Source organism: Electrona antarctica (genome assembly GCF_951216825.1).
Source record: "Electrona antarctica genome assembly, chromosome: 23".
Classification (NCBI taxonomy): Eukaryota; Metazoa; Chordata; class Actinopteri; order Myctophiformes; family Myctophidae; genus Electrona; species Electrona antarctica.
Genome location: NC_136804.1, coordinates 39434071 through 39456375, shown reverse-complemented (window position 1 = coordinate 39456375; position 22305 = coordinate 39434071). Strand labels below are relative to the sequence as shown.

The window sequence follows — 22305 nt, the reverse complement described above, 5'->3', positions numbered from 1 at the left end:
AGGGTTGACATCCTGGCTCAGGGTGACAGGGTTGACATCCTGGCTCAGTGTGACAGGGTTGACATCCTGGCTCAGGGTGGTGACAGGGTTGACATCCTGGCTCAGGGTGGTGACAGGGTTGACATCCTGGCTCAGCGTGGTGACAGGGTTGACATCCTGGCTCAGGGTGGTGACAGGGTTGACATCCTGGCTCAGGGTGGTGACAGGGTTGACATCCTGGCTCAGCGTGGTGACAGGGTTGACATCCTGGCTCAGCATGGTGACAGGGTTGACATGCTGGCTCAGGGTGACAGGGTTGACATGCTGGCTCAGGTTGGTGACAGGGTTGACATCCTGGCTCAGTGTGACAGGGTTGACATCCTGGCTCAGCGTGGTGACAGGGTTGACATCCTGGCTCAGGTTGGTGACAGGGTTGACATCCTGGCTCAGGGTGGTGACAGGGTTGACATCCTGGCTCAGGGTGGTGACAGGGTTGACATCCTGGCTCAGTGTGACAGGGTTGACATGCTGGCTCAGTGTGACAGGGTTGACTGCATCCAGGTCCTCCTCCGGCGCCTGGCGGCTCATGGTGCGTCCTCCCCGTCCTCCGCTCGCTCTGAGGATCACAATCACAGTCAGATTATTGACGACGTCCTCCTTTTTGTTTCGTAGGTTTTAGGATAAGAGCAGGAGAGAAAAAAAAAAAAACGGCGCACAAAAATCTGCCAAATCATCAAATCACATATATTTACAGATATCCCCTGTTAGTGAAGCGGTATGTATTTACAGATATCCCCTGTTAGTGAAGCGGTATGTATTTACAGATATCCCCTGTTAGTGAAGCGGTATGTATTTACAGATATCGCCTGTGGCAGTAGTGAAGCGGTATATATTTAGATTAAAACACCAGCATGGTGTGTACATAAACATGCTACCGGTTTTGTTTGGAAGTATTATTGCATACGATGAGATAATACAGAAATGAAATAAAGTGATCCGGTGTGATGGTGTGATGGAACAGAAAGTGAGCAGGATGGTGTGGATCCTTAAGGATGCTCTGAGGAGAGCACAGAGCATCCTTAAGGATCCACACCATCCTGCTCACTTTCTGTTTGTGTGGAGGGACTCAGGACACAACCTGAGACACCACCGGCCAGAGAGCATCTCCACCCACACAACTCTCAAACAGTTGTTTCCCTGCTACTGTGCGACTAGTAGCCGAGGACATTAGGGACGGAATTCAATATGATAGATAGATGAAAGATGAATTGAATTATGCACTGTTTTTAGGCAGATTATGATTCATGAAGCACTTTATTTGATTCGATAGAACTGAATATGCATTGTTTTTAGGTAGACTATGACGCACTTATTTATTCTAGGATTGTATGTTCTATGTTTCTTTTCTTACCTGTCCCTCCCTTTTTAATGCTGACCCTGGGAGCTGTGCTCCAAGATTTCCTATGCACTTGTGCAAATGGCAAATAAAGTCTATTCTATTCTATTCTTTATTCCAATAGAAGATGTACAGTTCAGATTGACTGGTCAGGGTGACATGAGGAAAGATGACCGTTCAGATTGACTGGTCAGGGTGACATGAGGAAAGATGACCGTTCAGATTGACTGGTCGGGGTGACATGAGGAAAGATGACCGTTCAGATTGACTGGTCAGGGTGACATGAGGAAAGATGACCGTTCAGATTGACTGGTCGGGGTGACATGAGGAAAGATGACCGTTCAGATTGACTGGTCGGGGTGACATGAGGAAAGATGACGTTCAGATTGACTGGTCGGGGTGACATGAGGAAAGATGACCGTTCAGATTGACTGGTCGGGGTGACATGAGGAAAGATGACCGTTCAGATTGACTGGTCGGGGTGACATGAGGAAAGATGACCGTTCAGATTGACTGGTCAGGGTGACATGAGGAAAGATGACCGTTCAGATTGACTGGTCGGGGTGACATGAGGAAAGATGACCGTTCAGATTGACTGGTCAGGGTGACATGAGGAAAGATGACCGTTCAGATTGACTGGTCAGGGTGACATGAGGAAAGATGACCGTTCAGATTGACTGGTCGGGGTGACATGAGGAAAGATGACCGTTCAGATTGACTGGTCGGGGTGACATGAGGAAAGATGACCGTTCAGATTGACTGGTCGGGGTGACATGAGGAAAGATGACCGTTCAGATTGACTGGTCAGGGTGACATGAGGAAAGATGACCGTTCAGATTGACTGGTCAGGGTGACATGAGGAAAGATGACCGTTCAGATTGACTGGTCAGGGTGACATGAGGAAAGATGACCGTTCAGATTGACTGGTCAGGGTGACATGAGGAAAGATGACCGTTCAGATTGACTGGTCGGGGTGACATGAGGAAAGATGACCGTTCAGATTGACTGGTCAGGGTGACATGAGGAAAGATGACCGTTCAGATTGACTGGTCAGGGTGACATGAGGAAAGATGACCGTTCAGATTGACTGGTCGGGGTGACATGAGGAAAGATGACCGTTCAGATTGACTGGTCGGGGTGACATGAGGAAAGATGACCGTTCAGATTGACTGGTCAGGGTGACATGAGGAAAGATGACCGTTCAGATTGACTGGTCAGGGTGACATGAGGAAAGATGACCGTTCAGATTGACTGGTCAGGGTGACATGAGGAAAGATGACCGTTCAGATTGACTGGTCAGGGTGACATGAGGAAAGATGACCGTTCAGATTGACTGGTCAGGGTGACATGAGGAAAGATGACCGTTCAGATTGACTGGTCAGGGTGACATGAGGAAAGATGACCGTTCAGATTGACTGGTCAGGGTGACATGAGGAAAGATGACCGTTCAGATTGACTGGTCAGGGTGGCATGAGGAAAGATGACCGTTCAGATTGACTGGTCAGGGTGACATGAGGAAAGATGACCGTTCAGATTGACTGGTCAGGGTGACATGAGGAAAGATGACCGTTCAGATTGACTGGTCGGGGTGACATGAGGAAAGATGACCGTTCAGATTGACTGGTCAGGGTGACATGAGGAAAGATGACCGTTCAGATTGACTGGTCGGGGTGACATGAGGAAAGATGACCGTTCAGATTGACTGGTCGGGGTGACATGAGGAAAGATGACCGTTCAGATTGACTGGTCAGGGTGACATGAGGAAAGATGACCGTTCAGATTGACTGGTCGGGGTGACATGAGGAAAGATGACCGTTCAGATTGACTGGTCGGGGTGACATGAGGAAAGATGACCGTTCAGATTGACTGGTCGGGGTGACATGAGGAAAGATGACCGTTCAGATTGACTGGTCGGGGTGACATGAGGAAAGATGACCGTTCAGATTGACTGGTCAGGGTGACATGAGGAAAGATGACCGTTCAGATTGACTGGTCAGGGTGACATGAGGAAAGATGACCGTTCAGATTGACTGGTCAGGGTGACATGAGGAAAGATGACCGTTCAGATTGACTGGTCAGGGTGACATGAGGAAAGATGGACCCCACACACCCCCATACAGTTTTTTTCAGGCCGCTGCCCTCGGGGAAGAGGTACCAAAGTAACAAAGCCAACACAAGCAGACTAAAGAACAGTTTCCTCCCCCAGGCTGTAAGGCTGCTTAACAAGCCTAAATGAATGAACATTGAACATTCCATGGTATTACGGCCTTGTATACTGATCTGAGTTCCTTAAACTTTTTAAAACTTTTATACTTAGTATTTAATTATTTACTTTTTTACTTATGTGTATTGTGGAGCATCACCCGACGTACAGTTGGAGGCCATCGATATTGTCCCTTTCTTTCTGCTGAGGTTTGCGTGATCTGCGCAAAAGGACAGTTAACCCATTTTGGGCGGGAACCCCTTTTGGTGTTTTAAACTATGTTATAATTTAGCTATTGAAAAATAGCAGCTCATAGCGCGCCACCGAGTGGCGCACTATGAGCTTGTAGGTCTGCTATTTTTGAAAAATCGTGAAAATATTAATTTCAGAAAACTGGAGGATTTAGAAGGATTTTTTAAAATGTTGAGGTCAGGCCTAAATGGGTCAATATCGGTGGCACCCAACTGTACGTTTTTCACAATGCTGTACCTGTACATCTGTGTGACAATAAACACCTTGAACCTTGAACCTTGATGCACTTTGGTTGGTATAATATAAGAAAGGGCATCTTGAGAAAGGGCGTGTCCATAACCTCGGCAGATTTAGGGAGACAGGACAGCAACAGTCATTTGGCTAGTTAAAACCAGTTCCCGTGCCAGGCTGAGGGGCCTGTCGTTGGCCTTGGGACGTTCAAGGAGTTTTGCTGTGTGAGAGAATTATGACACAAACACAGCATCTCCACCGCACCTCAGAGGAGCTCTTTTGAATGCATTAATTGCATACACTATTCGGTGATATATTTACTGCCTATTGGGGCCGAAACCGAATAGGAAAATTATTTTTTAGCCATTTTCTGCCGAATATTTTCTGCGGACGAATATTCGGTGCATCACTAGTTTACGCCGCGGACAAAGCCAACTCTTGTCGTGACAACTCATGACAACAAACAACATTTTGGACCAAACAAATAATTACAAAGAAGAAAAACAAACAAAACTAGAAAAAGTGCCCTTCTGGGCACAGGTCTCCACCAGGAGGATAGGACTGTGTGAGATGTTTGGCAAAATGTTTAGTAGTAATATAAACATGTTTGCCTTGTATGGCAATTGGATGATTTGAGGCATTTTGTTCCAATCAATGTTTTGCAAAAAGCAACCTGTTGGTGGCGCTATAACAGGCCAATGTGAAAAGGGTGGGATATATTCCTCAGCCTAGTAAGAAAATGTGTGAAAGATTTCACGTAAATTGCATGCTGTGTTCATGATTTGAGGCTTTTGTTCAAAACGGGGCAATCTTGCAAACTGTGAAAGGCAATTATAGCCAATTAGGGTGGAATATGAAATATCGGACAGATCCGACTTGAGCACATGACCATAGAGATACTGTGTAACGATTTGTGAGATTTTTGGACAGAATCTGGAGGAGTAATATCCAAAAATGTGTTTTACAAAAGTCGGCCTCCTGGTGGCGCTATAAAAGGCAGATGCGGAAAATGCAGGTCAAAGGTTTGTCCTTGGCCTCTAGGGAGTGTGCATGCAACGTTTCACGCAGATCGGTGCAGTTTTAGGTAACAAATGTGAAAAGCTGCCTCATGGTGGCGCTATAACAGGCCATTCTGGAAAATGCGGGGCAGAGGTTCATCGTTGGCATCTAGGGAGTGTGTGTGTAAAGTTTGGCATCGACCGGGTTAACGGTGCCGGAGATTAGCTGGTAACGGACGGACGGAAGGACACACGGACGGACACACACACGGACGGAGTGCAAAACATACTCTCTCACCATGCCTTCGGCCTGGTGGAGACAAAAAGTGTTGTAACCTGTAACGTTTTTTTCTTCTAATTATTTGTTCAGCCCAAAACATTGTGTTTATTTATTGTCATGATTTGTCACGACAACAGTTGTCTTTGTCCGCGGCGTAAACGTCTTTAAATAAATACTTTCTGAAAAGTCTGTGAGGGAAAATGAACGTGGATTTCTTTTCCGGGTCTCTCGAGGGGGCGGGGCTGCAGCATGCACACCCCCGTGGACCCCCACCGGGAGAAGCTTTCCTTTATGTTAGAGAAATAAGGGCCGTTTTTCTCTTTCTAACAGGAAAGCTATTGATCAAGTTGTGGTTATGTTTGTAAGAGAACACCCCAGACATTCTCATGTGAACACCCCAGACATTCTCATGTGAACACCCCAGACATTCTCATGTGAACACCCCAGACATTCTCATGTGAACACCCCAGACATTCTCATGTGAACACCCCAGACATTCTCATGTGAACACCCCAGACATTCTCATGTGAACACCCCAGACATTCTCATGTGAACACCCCAGACATTCTCATGTGAACACCCCAGACAGGTTATAATTATCATGTGAACACCCAGACATTCTCATGTGAACACCCCAGACAGGTTTTAATTATCATGTGAACACCCAGACATTCTCATGTGAACACCCCAGACAGGTTATAATTATCATGTGAACACCCAGACATTCTCATGTGAACACCCCAGACAGGTTTTAATTCTCATGTGAACACCCAGACATTCTCATGTGAACACCCCAGACAGGTTTTAATTCTCATGTGAACACCCCAGACAGGTTTTAATTCTCATGTGAACACCCCAGACAGGTTATAATTCTCATGTGAACACCCCAGACAGGTTTTAATTCTCATGTGAACACCCAGACATTCTCATGTGAACACCCCAGACAGGTTTTAATTCTCATGTGAACACCCAGACATTCTCATGTGAACACCCCAGACATTCTCATGTGAACACCCCAGACAGGTTTTAATTCTCATGTGAACACCCAGACATTCTCATGTGAACACCCCAGACAGGTTTTAATTCTCATGTGAACACCCCAGACAGGTTATAATTCTCATGTGAACACCCCAGACAGGTTATAATTCTCATGTGAACACCCCAGACAGGTTATAATTCTCATGTGAACACCCCAGACAGGTTATAATTATCATGTGAACACCCCAGACAGGTTATAATTATCATGTGAACACCCAGACATTCTCATGTGAACACCCAGACATTCTCATGTGAACACCCCAGACAGGTTTTAATTCTCATGTGAACACCCCAGACAGGTTTTAATTCTCATGTGAACACCCCAGACAGGTTTTAATTCTCATGTGAACACCCCAGACAGGTTATAATTATCATGTGAACACCCCAGACAGGTTATAATTATCATGTGAACACCCCAGACAGGTTATAATTATCATGTGAACACCCCAGACAGGTTTTAATTCTCATGTGAACACCCAGACATTCTCATGTGAACACCCCAGACAGGTTATAATTATCATGTGAACACCCCAGACAGGTTATAATTCTCATGTGAACACCCCAGACAGGTTTTAATTCTCATGTGAACACCCAGACATTCTCATGTGAACACCCCAGACAGGTTTTAATTATCATGTGAACACCCCAGACAGGTTATAATTCTCATGTGAACACCCCAGACAGGTTATAATTCTCATGTGAACACCCCAGACAGGTTTTAATTCTCATGTGAACACCCCAGACAGGTTATAATTCTCATGTGAACACCCCAGACAGGTTATAATTCTCATGTGAACACCCCAGACAGGTTATAATTCTCATGTGAACACCCCAGACAGGTTATAATTCTCATGTGAACACCCCAGACAGGTTATAATTCTCATGTGAACACCCCAGACAGGTTTTAATTCTCATGTGAACACCCCAGACAGTTTTTAATTCTCCTGTGAACACCCCAGACAGTTTTTTAAGTTGCTCGATACAGTATTTAGATATTTGATATTGATTGTAGCTGCCCCCTGCCCCCTTCCTTCCTCGGGGGCAGGGGCTCGCAGCGCGTGCCATGCTATACGAGCTTGTAGATCTGCTATTTTTCAACAGCTTAAGTATGACATAATGCAGGGGCGGGGCAACTTTGACGATGGAGAGGGCCACTATATTTCCACACTCACTCCAGAGGGGCCACATTGCATATTAATGCAAAAAATAGCAGATCTACAAGCTCAAAACGTGTCACACTGCAACACGTTTTGAGCTTGTAGATCTGCTATTTTTGCTATATTTGAATTGAAATCCTGAATTATTTATTGCTATTTTTTAATTGGAATCCTGAAAAGTCTAATTTTTATTTAATTTCAAATGCATGTATTTATAGTTATGTTAACTTTATGAACTAAATACAAATACATTGGACATAAAAAAAACCCTCATTAAGCTACTAATTTATGTTGAGTAATTAAAGCAGGTCATGTTTGGAATTATAACAAATCAATAATATAATCAGTATTCTGATATTAACCTGCGGGCCACATTAACCCCTTTTGGTGTTTTAAACATTATGTTATAATTTAGCTATTGAAAAATAGCAGATCTACAAGCTCATAGCGCGCCACCGAGTGGCGCGCTACGAGCTTGTAGGTCTGCTATTTTTGAAAAATCGTGAAAATGTGGCGCAAATCTTTGAATATATATTATTTCACAGCGAACTGATACAGAAACAGGTATTTCAGAAAACTGACAGGATTTAAGATTTTTTTTTAAATTTCGACGTCAGGCCTAAATGGGTTACGTGAAGGTGAGGGGCGCATGTGGCCCACGGGCCGCCAGTTGCCCATGTATGACATAATGCTTAAAGCACCAAAAGGGGTTCCCGTCCAGAATGGGTTGATAGGGAACCAGCAACGTCTCGGCCTTGGGAAGACAGCCTGATGAAGGCCGTATACTATAGGCCGAAACATCGCTGGTTCCCTATTCAACTATTTCACTGCATTTGAAGACATTTTTTGGGGGGAAAAGAATAGCCCATTTCCCATGGAGGTGGAGTCTGGAGAATTGAGACCTCGATGCTTTTCTGGGTTTTACCTTCTTTCTTTTCAAAATCTATTTATTCAGGTTTTTTGTAACAGAAGCCCAGGAGCAAGTATTAAACAGACATATAAAATATTAAAAAAAAGAAAAAAAAGCAGACCTTGTATTGAACTGTGCTGAGTTGGACTTGACTTGTTTTCTGTTTTTTTATTGTGATTTGTTCATTTGTTTTTTATGTTGTTTCTGTTTTTGTGTGTGTGTCTGTTTTGTTTCGTCTGTCTGTCCGTTTGTTTTGTTGTATATTTCTTACCTTTGATAGATATTTAAATATTACCAGGGACAAGCTGTAAGGCTTCAGACTAAAAGAAAGCGTGGAAAAAAACTCCCACTGTACCTTCCACAGGCAGCCTCTGTAGTTCAACAACACTGTACCTTCCACAGGCAGCCTCTGTAGTTTACCAACCTCCCACTGTACCTTCCACAGGCAGCCTCTGTAGTTTACCAACCTCCCACTGTACCTTCCACAGGCAGCCTCTGTAGTTTACCAACCTCCCACTGTACCTTCCACAGGCAGCCTCTGTAGTTTAACAACCTCCCACTGTACCTTCCACAGGCAGCCTCTGTAGTTTAACAACCTCCCACTGTACCTTCCACAGGCAGCCTCTGTAGTTTAACAACACTGTACCTTCCACAGGCAGCCTCTGTAGTTTACCAACCGCCCACTGTACCTTCCACAGGCAGCCTCTGTAGTTTAACAACACTGTACCTTCCACAGGCAGCCTCTGTAGTTTAACAACCTCCCACTGTACCTTCCACAGGCAGCCTCTGTAGTTTAACAACCTCCCACTGTACCTTCCACAGGCAGCCTCTGTAGTTTAACAACCTCCCACTGTACCTTCCACAGGCAGCCTCTGTAGTTTAACAACCTCCCACTGTACCTTCCACAGGCAGCCTCTGTAGTTTAACAACCTCCCACTGTACCTTCCACAGGCAGCCTCTGTAGTTTACCAACCTCCCACTGTACCTTCCACAGGCAGCCTCTGTAGTTTACCAACCTCCCACTGTACCTTCCACAGGCAGCCTCTGTAGTTTAACAACCTCCCACTGTACCTTCCACAGGCAGCCTCTGTAGTTCAACAACACTGTACCTTCCACAGGCAGCCTCTGTAGTTTAACAACCTCCCACTGTACCTTCCACAGGCAGCCTCTGTAGTTTAACAACCTCCCACTGTACCTTCCACAGGCAGCCTCTGTAGTTTACCAACCGCCCACTGTACCTTCCACAGGCAGCCTCTGTAGTTTAACAACCTCCCACTGTACCTTCCACAGGCAGCCTCTGTAGTTTACCAACCTCCTACTGTACCTTCCACAGGCAGCCTCTGTAGTTTAACAACACTGTACCTTCCACAGGCAGCCTCTGTAGTTTAACAACCTCCCACTGTACCTTCCACAGGCAGCCTCTGTAGTTTAACAACACTGTACCTTCCACAGGCAGCCTCTGTAGTTTAACAACCTCCCACTGTACCTTCCACAGGCAGCCTCTGTAGACACTTTAAACACTAGCATGTCTGAAGTAAAATCAGACGCAAGTAGCATGTAGCATGATGATGATGATTTCTCCATTGCACTGCATGTAAAGCACTTTGAGCTGCATTTCACCACCAAGATACCCATGTACCCGTCTAGATACTTCACTAAGATACCCATGTACCTGTCTAGATACTTCACTAAGATACCCATGTACCTGTCTAGATACTTCACTAAGATACCCATGTACCTGTCTAGTTACTTCACTAAGATACCCATGTACCTGTCTAGATACTTCACTAAGATACCCATGTACCTGTCTAAATACTTCACTAAGATACCCATGTACCTGTCTAGATACTTCACTAAGATACCCATGTACCTGTCTAGTTACTTCACTAAGATACCCATGTACCTGTCTAGATACTTCCTTAATGTTAACGAAGTCCACACCCACAACACCAGAGGGAGTGCAACGAACCATGTACAACCCAGATTCGGCACAAACAAGGGACTAGATTCTTTTCGCTCCTATGCCACCAAAATGTGGAACGCCCTACCAACAGTCATTAAGACATGCGAATCCCTTGACTCCTTCAAAACCGCTCTCAAAGGGCACCTTCGGACGGCTGCAATTCGAAACTGGCCCCTGTAAAATCGGAATCCCTCAAACACGGACGCAAGGAAAACACAAGAGACGGTCGCGGCCACACAGCCAACTCAAGGTATGGCCACTGAGCCGACTTGGGGACCCAACGCAAGGACAACACAAGAGACGGTCACGGCCACACAGCCAACTCAAGGTACGGCCACGGAGCCGACTTGGGGACCCAACGCAAGGACAACACAAGAGACGGTCACGGCCACACAGCCAACTCAAGGTACGGCCACGGAGCCGACTTGGGGACCCAACGCAAGGACAACACAAGAGACGGTCACGGCCACACAGCCAACTCAAGGTACGGCCACGGAGCCGACTTGGGGACCCAACGCAAGGACAACACAAGAGACGGTCACGGCCACACAGCCAACTCAAGGTACGGCCACGGAGCCGACTTGGGGACCCAACGCAGCTCCTCCAAGGAAAACAAACAAATGAACGGAGCTGAACGTGAATCCCCCCCACCGCCCACCCCTTTTTTTCCCTCACTGTATGTTTCTTTTCCCTTTTTACCTCCTTTATGATGAATTCCTGTTCTGTCCTTTGTCTATATAGACGTGTCTATTTGTACGTCTCTAAATGTTTTTGATGAATTGAACATGGTGGACCCTATTGGAAACAAGTGTAATGCTTAATTGGGTCGTCCACTCACAGTTTGTATTGAGTTTGTGCTTGAAATGTACTGTAATTCTGCAAACTGTTAATAAATTCTTCAATCAATCAATCAATCAAAAGATGGTCCCCCAACACTTAATACACATAATAATAATGATAATCATGATCATGATCATGATCATGATGATGATGATGATGATGATGATAATCATCATCATAATAATAATAATAGGGTCAAAGCTGTGTTGGAAAACTATTATGAGGATCCCTACTACAGTGGTTCCCAAACGTTTTCATGTCAGGGACCCCCACATTGACCCCAATTACCCCCACGGACCCCCATTAGGGGACCCCCACATTGACCCCATGTCAGGGACCCCCACATTGACCCCAATTACCCCCACGGACCCCCATTAGGGGACCCCCACATTGACCCCATGTCAGGGACCCCCACATTGACCCCAATTACCCCCACGGACCCCCATTAGGGGACCCCCACATTGACCCCATGTCAGGGACCCCCACATTGACCCCAATTACCCCCACGGACCCCCATTAGGGGACCCCCACATTGACCCCATGTCAGGGACCCCCACATTGACCCCAATTACCCCCGCGGACCCCCATTAGAAAAGATATGCCAGGGAATATATGCAATAAGAGAAGAGTTTAAACTTTTACAGCTCTAGCAGAGATTCTCAAGCCGTTTAATTTCAAGGACCCCCCAGTTTGACATGCATTGATTAGTCTACGGACCCCCATTTAATGGCATTTCTATCTCTGGCACCCCCAATTTATATTGTAAAATAAATGCGGGTCCATTTGTACAAGTCAGAGTTACAGACCCATAAGGGTCCATTTGGTTCCCAACTATCATTTAGCTGGGGACCCCCTGGAACTCCCTCAAGGACCCCCAGTACAGTATACATTCCCATATTACAAATGGGAAGGGGGGTCCACCGTCCACCAAAATAAAGCAAATAACCAAATAAGTCAATTTCTGGTGTCATTTTGACAACTAGGAAAACATTTTTAAGTATAACTAATAATAGTTTACTAAACAAATATTATTAGTTATACTTAAAAATGTTAGGGTTAGTAGTTCTTAAAGAACTACTAATATTTTCAGTGAAATCTTGCCATGTTTTGACACACACGCACACACACACACACACCGCGCTGCCTGCTAGCCGTTAGCATTAGCATCGAGCAGCATAAATGATACAACAAGTGCAGGAAAAAGCCTTCCCGGCGCCATGTTTTAGCACTAGAGCCACTGTTGTTGTGTGTGTGTGCGTGGGAGAGTATCAGTGCGTGTGTGTGTTGTGTGTTGTGTTGCGGCATCGTGCGGTGCGGTGGTGTGTGAGGAGCATCGTCTCTCCTCCAGAACCAACCGAACCCCAAAGAGGAGGCATTTGTTTTTAGTTTCTACTTACTTCCTCACTGAAGGTCCGGGCATTCACAGGGACCAGGATGGAGGCTGGGGGTTGCCATGTTGGTGGAGAATAAGCATTCACAGGGACCAGGATGGAGGCTGGGGGTTGCCATGTTGGTGGAGAATAAGGATCCAGGATGGAGGCTGGGGGTTGCCATGTTGGTGGAGAATAAGCATTCACAGGGACCAGGATGGAGGCTGGGTGTTGCCATGTTGGTGGAGAATAAGCATTCACAGGGACCAGCATGGAGGCTGGGGGTTGCCATGTTGGTGGAGAATAAGCATTCACAGGGACCAGGATGGAGGCTGGGGGTTGCCATGTTGGTGGAGAATAAGCATCCAGGATGGAGGCTGGGGGTTGCCATGTTGGTGGAGAATAAGCATTCACAGGGATCAGGATGGAGGCTGGGGGTTGCCATGTTGGTGGAGAATAAGCATTCACAGGGACCAGGATGGGGCTAGGGGTTGCCATGTTGGTGGAGAATAAGCATCCAGGATGGAGGCTGGGGGTTGCCATGTTGGTGGAGAATAAGCATTCACAGGGACCAGGATGGAGGCTGGTTTGTTTACAGCCATAGTATTTCAGTTAATTTGTGTATCTTTATGATTAGGGCACAGCACAAACGTATCACTTAATTTACTTAACACTCCATTTGAAATACAATTTAATTAATACATGTATTAAAATCCTGTTGTAGACGAGTGTTAATCAGGGTTGTCCACCAAGTAACAAGTTTTTGTATTGACTTGTGCTTTCGTTTGAAATGTACCCGTTCTACATACTGTGAAATAAACACCTCAATCAATCGATTAATTGAATACACAGGACCTTAACGGAAACAAGCCCTGGCTGGGGCTCATCCGGGTTATGCTTTTAACGTTTTGTATAAATCTGGGCCTCCGTGCCTTTATTTCGCAAAGTATTAAATCAATCCAAGACTATCATACTATAGTCCAAAGTGCCAAAGTCATACAAATGTCTTTGAACAATAGATGTATAATAAAACCAAATATTCATAATTATCAAACCATGGAATCATACTAGGCATGAATAATTAACACAGATGTTTTTTTTTTAATATTTTATTAAACAGACATTACAAGGCCCTTAAGGGGAAGACCACCCATTTTCAACATTTTACTATGTCAATAATATACCATAGAGCTGTTGTGTGGAAATAATAAAAAAAAGTCCCCCCATTCTGTGCTTCCTAGAACTGTAATTATAAAAAAAATCATTAACATGGTGAAACACATCTTGATGATGTCATGTTTTTTTCCAGACCTCTAGTTCTAGGAAACACAGAATGGGGGGACGTTTTTATTATTTCCACACAACAGCTCTAAGGTATATTAATGACATAGTAAAATGTTGAAAATGAGTGGAATGCCCCTTTAATAGCTCATACTGCTGCAGTAGATGTTTAGGTCCTTCCTAAAGCAATTCCAGTCCAACAACCACACTTCCCTCAGCCTTCCTGCACAACCACACTTCCCTCAGCCTTCCTGCACAACCACACTTCCCTCAGCCTTCCTGCACAACCACACTTCCCTCAGCCTTCCTGCACAACCACACTTCCCTCAGCCTTCCTGCACAACCACACTTCGTACAGGAAATCTATGGAAAATACAGGATGAACCTCTAACTAATTGCAAAAAAACCGAACTCAGCTGATTTTGCATCTTCAATATATCCTGAATAACAGAAAAAAAAGTTGCCTGGAATTGTCTGAGGGGAAAGTGTTGAAAATAGCCTGTACAGTGTGGCCACCATTGACATCCTATTATAAGGTAATATTTTCTAAATGTCCTTATGCTTTAAGTAGCATGTGACATATCAAACTAGGGGGTTTTCATGATGCTGAATCCATTCCAAGCATTAGTTTTGCATAAAAACACTCATTGGGCTAAATTTGGCCATAGCAACTTGCCCAAAAGTGCTGACCTCATTACATTTTGGCAAGTTGCTATGGCCAAATTTAGCCCAATGAGTGTTTTTATGCAAAACTAATGCTTGGAATGGCTTCAGCATCATGACAACAACCTAGTTTGATATGTCACATGCTACTTAAAGCATAAGGGAATTTAGAAAATATTGCCTTATAATAGGATGTCAATGGTGGCCATACTGTACAGGCCATTTTCAACACTTTCCCCTCAAACAATTCCAGGCAACTTTCTTTCTGTTATTCAGGATATATTGAAGATGCAAAATCAGTTGAGTTTGTTTTTTTTGCAATTAGTTAGGTCAAATTACATTATTACTGGACTATCAGCCTTCCTGCACAACCACACTTCCCTCAGCCTTCCTGCACAACCACACTTCCCTCAGCCTTCCTTGACAACCACACTTCCCTCAGCCTTCCTGCACAACCACACTTCCCTCAGCCTTCCTGCACAACCACACTTCCCTCAGCCTTCCTGCACAACCACACTTCCCTCAGCCTTCCTTGACAACCACACTTCCCTCAGCCTTCCTGCACAACCACACTTCCCTCAGCCTTCCTTGACAACCACACTTCCCTCAGCCTTCCTGCACAACCACACTTCCCTCAGCCTTCCTTGACAACCACACTTCCCTCAGCCTTCCTGCACAACCACACTTCCCTCAGCCTTCCTGCACAACCACACTTCCCTCATAGTTAGAGAAATTTAGCGAAATGTGTGGCAAATCTGCAAAAATAAATGCTTACCACTAGCTTTCTTCACAGATGTGTTCATAAAAGGTGTCTACTATCACATATAAATGTGTTCCAACCCAACTCCATTGGGAAACTTTGTGACAGCTGCTGAAAGTTGGGGTACCATTATCAACCAATCATGAAAACCCCCTAGTTTGACACGTCTCACATGCAACCTAAAGTATAATGACATTTGGAAAATGTTGCCTTATATTGGTTGTTAATGGTACCCCAACTTTCAGCAGCTGTCACAAAGTTTCCCAAGGAGGGAGTTGGGTTGGAACATCTGTGATAGTAGACACCTTTATGAACACATCTGTGAAGAAAGATAGTGGTAAACATTAGACAGGCTGCAGACAGGCTCCAGACAGGCTGCAGCAGACAGACTGATTTCATACTGTAACGGTAGGCTACTCAAACTGAAATTGTATATATATGTAATGTTATTAATCACTTGTTTTACATTTAGTTGTATTTTATTTTTTTAACTGTTTTCTTACAGTCTTGTAAAATGTATTTCATATGACTGTATTGATTGTAATGTATTTTATGTGTGGACCCCAGGAAGAGTAGCTGCTACTAAGGTAGTAGCTAATGGGGATCCAAATAAACAAATAAACAAATAAGTCCTGGTCTAGAGGCCTGTTTAATACAGTCACTGGACTAGTCCTGGTTTAATACAGTCACTGGACTAGTCCTGGTCTAGAGGCCTGTTTAATACAGTCACTGGACTAGTCCTGGTCTAGAGGCCTGGTTTAATACAGTCACTGGACTAGTCCTGGTCTAGAGGCCTGGTTTAATACAGTCACTGGACTAGTCCTGGTCTAGAGGCCTGTTTAATTCAGTCACTGGACTAGTCCTGGTCTAGAGGCCTGGTTTAATAGTCACTGGACTAGTCCTGGTCTAGAGGCCTGTTTAATACAGTCACTGGACTAGTCCTGGTCTAGAGGCCTGTTTAATACAGTCACTGGACTAGTCCTAGTCTAGAGGCCTGGTTTAATACCGTCACTGGACTAGTCCTGGTCTAGAGGCCTGGTTTAATACAGTCACTGGACTAGTCCTGGTCTAGAGGCCTGGTTTAATACAGTCACTGGACTAGTCCTGGTCTAGAGGCCTGTTTAATACAGTCACTGGACTAGTCCTAGTCTAGAGGCCTGGTTTAATACCGTCACTGGACTAGTCCTGGTCTAGAGGCCTGGTTTAATACAGTCACTGGACTAGTCCTGGTCTAGAGGCCTGGTTTAATACAGTCACTGGACTAGTCCTGGTCTAGAGGCCTGTTTAATACAGTCACTGGACTAGTCCTAGTCTAGAGGCCTGGTTTAATACCGTCACTGGACTAGTCCTGGTCTAGAGGCCTGGTTTAATACAGTCACTGGACTAGTCCTGGTCTAGAGGCCTGGTTTAATACAGTCACTGGACTAGTCCTGGTCTAGAGGCCTGGTTTAATACAGTCACTGGACTAGTCCTGGTCTAGAGGCCTGGTTTAATAGTCACTGGACTAGTCCTGGTCTAGAGGCCTGTTTAATACAGTCACTGGACTAGTCCTGGTCTAGAGGCCTGTTTAATACAGTCACTGGACTAGTCCTGGTCTAGAGGCCTGGTTTAATACAGTCACTGGACTAGTCCTGGTCTAGAGGCCTGGTTTAATACAGTCACTGGACTAGTCCTGGTCTAGAGGCCTGGTTTAATAGTCACTGGACTAGTCCTGGTCTAGAGGCCTGGTTTAATACAGTCACTGGACTAGTCCTGGTTTAGAGGCCTGGTTTAATACAGTCACTGGACTAGTCCTGGTCTAGAGGCCTGGTTTAATACACTCACTGGACTAGTCCTGGTCTAGAGGCCTGGTTTAATACAGTCACTGGACTAGTCCTGGTCTAGAGGCCTGGTTTAATACAGTCACTGGACTAGTCCTGGTCTAGAGGCCTGGTTTAAATCAGAGTAATCTAGTAAGAGAGTGGCGACACTAGCGTTGACTCCCATTCTAACAATGGAATGCCGAAGTGCTCATTCTATCTCGATGGGATAGTTCCAATGTTTGGAACTATAGCCCATAGCACCCAGCTTTGTCTCAATGGGATAGTTCCTAATGTTTGGAACTATAGCCCATAGCACCCCGCTTTGTCTCAATGGGATAGTTCCTAATGTTTGGAACTATAGCCCATAGCACCCCGCTTTGTCTCAATGGGATAGTTCCAATGTTTGGAACTATAGCCCATAGCACCCCGCTTTGTCTCAATGGGATAGTTCCTAATGTTTGGAACTATAGCCCATAGCACCCAGCTTTGTCTCAATGGGATAGTTCCTAATGTTTGGAACTATAGCCCATAGCACCCCGCTTTGTCTCAATGGGATAGTTCCTAATGTTTGGAACTATAGCCCATAGCACCCCGCTTTGTCTCAATGGGATAATTCCTAATGTTTGGAACTATAGCCCATAGCACCCCGCTTTGTCTCAATGGGATAATTCCTAATGTTTGGAACTATAGCCCATAGCACCCCGCTTTGTCTCAATGGGATAATTCCTAATGTTTGGAACTATAGCCCATAGCACCCCGCTTTGTCTCAATGGGATAATTCCTAATGTTTGGAACTATAGCCCATAGCACCCCGCTTTGTCTCAATGGGATAATTCCTAATGTTTGGAACTATAGCCCATAGCACCCCGCTTTGTCTCAATGGGATAATTCCTAATGTTTGGAACTATAGCCCATAGCACCCCGCTTTGTCTCAATGGGATAATTCCTAATGTTTGGAACTATAGCCCATAGCACCCCGCTTTGTCTCAATGGGATAATTCCTAATGTTTGGAACTATAGCCCATAGCACCCCGCTTTGTCTCAATGGGATAATTCCTAATGTTTGGAACTATAGCCCATAGCACCCCGCTTTGTCTCAATGGGATAATTCCTAATGTTTGGAACTATAGCCCATAGCACCCCGCTTTGTCTCAATGGGATAATTCCTAATGTTTGGAACTATAGCCCATAGCACCCCGCTTTGTCTCAATGGGATAATTCCTAATGTTTGGAACTATAGCCCATAGCACCCCGCTTTGTCTCAATGGGATAATTCCTAATGTTTGGAACTATAGCCCATAGCACCCCGCTTTGTCTCAATGGGATAATTCCTAATGTTTGGAACTATAGCCCATAGCACCCCGCTTTGTCTCAATGGGATAATTCCTAATGTTTGGAACTATAGCCCATAGCACCCCGCTTTGTCTCAATGGGATAATTCCTAATGTTTGGAACTATAGCCCATAGCACCCCGCTTTGTCTCAATGGGATAATTCCTAATGTTTGGAACTATAGCCCATAGCACCCCGCTTTGTCTCAATGGGATAATTCCTAATGTTTGGAACTATAGCCCATAGCACCCCGCTTTGTCTCAATGGGATAATTCCTAATGTTTGGAACTATAGCCCATAGCACCCCGCTTTGTCTCAATGGGATAATTCCTAATGTTTGGAACTATAGCCCATAGCACCCCGCTTTGTCTCAATGGGATAATTCCTAATGTTTGGAACTATAGCCCATAGGCACCCCGCTTTGTCTCAATGGGATAATTCCTAATGTTTGGAACTATAGCCCATAGCACCCCGCTTTGTCTCAATGGGATAGTTCCTAATGTTTGGAACTATAGCCCATAGCACCCCGCTTTGTCTCAATGGGATAGTTCCTAATGTTTGGAACTATAGCCCATAGCACCCCGCTTTGTCTCAATGGGATAGTTCCTAATGTTTGGAACTATAGCCCATACACTGACACCACGGCACGTAAACAGCGCCTCAAACTGTGACTCCGCCCACAAACGGGGGAAGTTGTGATTTGCTCTCGTTCACTGCAATGCAATTTGCGGCATTTTCAAAACAATATTGAGCAGAGTAGCAATTGTCAAACGTATTTGCAATGCCATACGTTGAAAGATCTGTTGCCCGTGGACAAGGCACGCTACCTCCGCAAGTTCGATAGCATCGGCATAGATGTTTGTCCGTATGTGATTAAGGATTGGACCAAGTTGCATTGGTAGCCATAGAAATTTCTGGGGTAAATTCTTACCCCGGATGTGACGTTTTTGGGCGTTCCTGTCTAGCGTGGTGTCAGTGTATAGCACCCCGCTTTGTCTCAATGGGATAGTTCCTAATGTTTGGAACTATAGCCCATAGCACCCCGCTTTGTCTCAATGGGATAGTTCCAAATGTTTGGAACTATAGCCCATAGCACCCCGCTTTGTCTCAATGGGATAGTTCCAAATGTTTGGAACTATAGCCCATAGCACCCCGCTTTGTCTCAATGGGATAGTTCCAAATGTTTGGAACTATAGCCCATAGCACCCTGCTTTGCGGCGAGATCAAAGCGTGCCGCCACACTCTTACTATTCCACTCGGGGTTTAATTAATACAGTGTAGTTTCCATGGCGACCAGGGCTGACCCCATGGCTGGAGATGATCACCATAGGTGGTAAAAACATGGAGAAAAAGAAAATCAACGAACCCCCTCCCATTATGAACCACTCAACCTTAATGACTATATATGGATCTACGCTGGTTGATCCTTTAAACGGTACCTCTAGACACCTAGCCATGGTCCGGTGCGTCATGGGCCTTTCAAACGTGAAGCGATAAAACGTGCCTATAGTTCATTTTCAACGAGACCTGCGTTTTTGCGCGGAGCACTGGGGAGCAGTCGCGGTGCGACAACGCAAGCGTATTTATGCGAGCACGGTCCCGTGAATTTGTTGCGCGCGTTGCTCGTTTCGTGCACACAACCCCCCCCCCCCCCCCCCCGCAACTCACCAGACCTGGATTCTGTTTAGCTTTTTCTTTTTTTTACGCTTGCGTTGTCGCACCCCTCTTGAGTAGACCTGGAGACCTGTCGTTGATCCAGGCAACAACGCCTGCGTTCCTCGCAGGGTGCATACTTAGTTTAGACTAGTCATTGGTTAGACATGGGTTAAGGTTAGGTTTAGGTGTGCTGCCAGGTGCAGTACTTAGTTTAGACAGTTTTTGGTTTAGACTAGTCATTGGTTAGACCAGTCATTAGTCCTACAACTACAACCTATCTCAAACCCTCACCCTAAACCTAACCTCCCACGGGGCAGCACACCTAAACCTAAACTTAACCCATGTCTCACCAATGACTAGTCTAAACTAAGTACTGTCTAAACTAAGTAATGCAACCGTTCCTCGCTTCACGTTTGAAAGGCTCTTAAGACTACAGAGTTCTGCCCAACGCCCCTGCCAGTCGCCTGCCTTCTCTGTACAATTTTCTCTTTTTGGGGCATTAAATAAAATGAAACATTTGTATTCAAGAGGCGCGCGCTCTACAGATGTGGTCAATTATATATCGAACGGATCTGTAGAACAGTGGTTCTCCCAAAGTAGGGGTCCGGGGACCCCTAGGGGCCCTTGAGGCAGTTCCACCTAAATTATATAGTTATAAGAACCAAATGGACCCTTATGGGTCTGTAACTATTGAGAATTAACTTTGATTAGAAATGCCATTAAATGGGGGTCTCTCTGTAGCCTAATTCAGGTCAAATGACAATGGTTAAAAATCACTGCTAGACCTGCAAATATCTTCTCTCAAGGGGGTCCTCATTGGCATACAGTGTCAAATGGGGGTCCTCATTGGCATACATTGTCAAATGGGGGTCCCACACTGTAGTGTAAATTAAAATATGTCTGGTGGACATAATTCCATTTTCTACAACCAAACCAAACCGTATATAATACGGAGAGGATATAGACTTTAACCGATTCTTGACGGGAACCCCTTTTGGTGTTTTAAGCATTACGTTTATGCTTTAGCTATTGAAAAATAGCAGATAGCAGTAGGTATGCTATTTTGAAAAAAGCGTGAAAATGTGGCGCACATCTTTGAATATATATATTATTTCAGAGAGACATGTTTTTAAACTCAAATCTTTGCATCGGGGGGGTCCTTGGAACAACATATTCAGATGGGCGGTCGGCGGCCAATTACATATAATTCTGGGGGTCCTTGACATGGAATATTGAGAACCCACTGATATAGAAACATGAGGTTTTTCAGAAAAAAATACATTTTAAAAAGACCTTTTTTCAAATTTCTACGTCAGGCCTAAATGGGTCAAAACATTACAAAACAGCCGTGGTTCAGGTGAGTAGCGAAGTGGTTTAGTTTATTCATTTTTTACTAAAGTCAGAGCCCTCGCACAGCAGTGGAATGTTCCGTCCGTGTGCCGCCAGGAGGGGGCGCTAGAGACGTCCTGGACCAGGGCTATACCACTAGACAACCCCTTTAAGAAAAAGGCTTCTCTAGAAGCCGAAGCCCTCCCTGTTAAGGAAACAAACCTCCGCTAAATCAACACACAGACAACATTAACATTAATTAACATAACGATACAAATGGGAAAAGATTAAGCCAAAGCCAACATTCTCCCTCTCACAAGAACAATACCTGTAGAAGAGACAAAAAATATATAGAACTCCATCTGTAGAGAATACACATCTCATCCCAAACACTTAGGTTGATTATTTTTCTTTTCATACATACATTTTTAATAAGTTTTGAACAAGAATTGTATTCACCGTCCTCCCCAAATCCCCCCTACCCCCGCGCCCCCCCCACACTGAAAAGATCTGAGCGACTGCATGGTTTTTGATTGATCTTTTTTTCTTTTTAGATTTGGCATCTTTGGACTACGCCACCCTGTTGAGGGTGCGTCGGATACAGAGAGAATGTAGAGGATTATTTTAGATCTTAACCATTATTCAGTGCAACGCCTGTCTGTCTGAATGAGATTATATATTAATAAAAAAGAAAAGCATAGCTCCTTGCCTCGCCCCCCGTTTGCTATCGAGCAACACTATCATAATCATCTATATCACGTACTTTCCTGAAATGGGCAGAAATCGTATACTCGGATCCGCCCGGCCCATTGCCGTCGATTTTTTTTTTGTGTATTTTCATTTCTATCATTTTTTTTTTTTTTTTT

General features: G+C 44.9%; 1 protein-coding gene across 1 annotated transcript in view; it reads right to left on the bottom strand.

The window, feature by feature from the left end:
• Positions 1-9: 9 nt before the first annotated feature.
• LOC306916786 (rab GDP dissociation inhibitor beta-like) overlaps positions 10-22305 on the bottom strand; it is a gene marked incomplete at its 3' end in the record, with an annotated part of 73551 nt that continues 51255 nt past the window's right edge. Inside the window, exons 11-12 of the mRNA XM_079494803.1 lie at positions 957-1087; positions 10-595 (exon numbers count right to left, since the gene is read on the bottom strand). Of these exons, the coding sequence (XP_079350929.1) occupies positions 10-595; positions 957-1087 (717 nt within the window). The remainder of the gene's footprint in view (positions 596-956; positions 1088-22305) is intronic.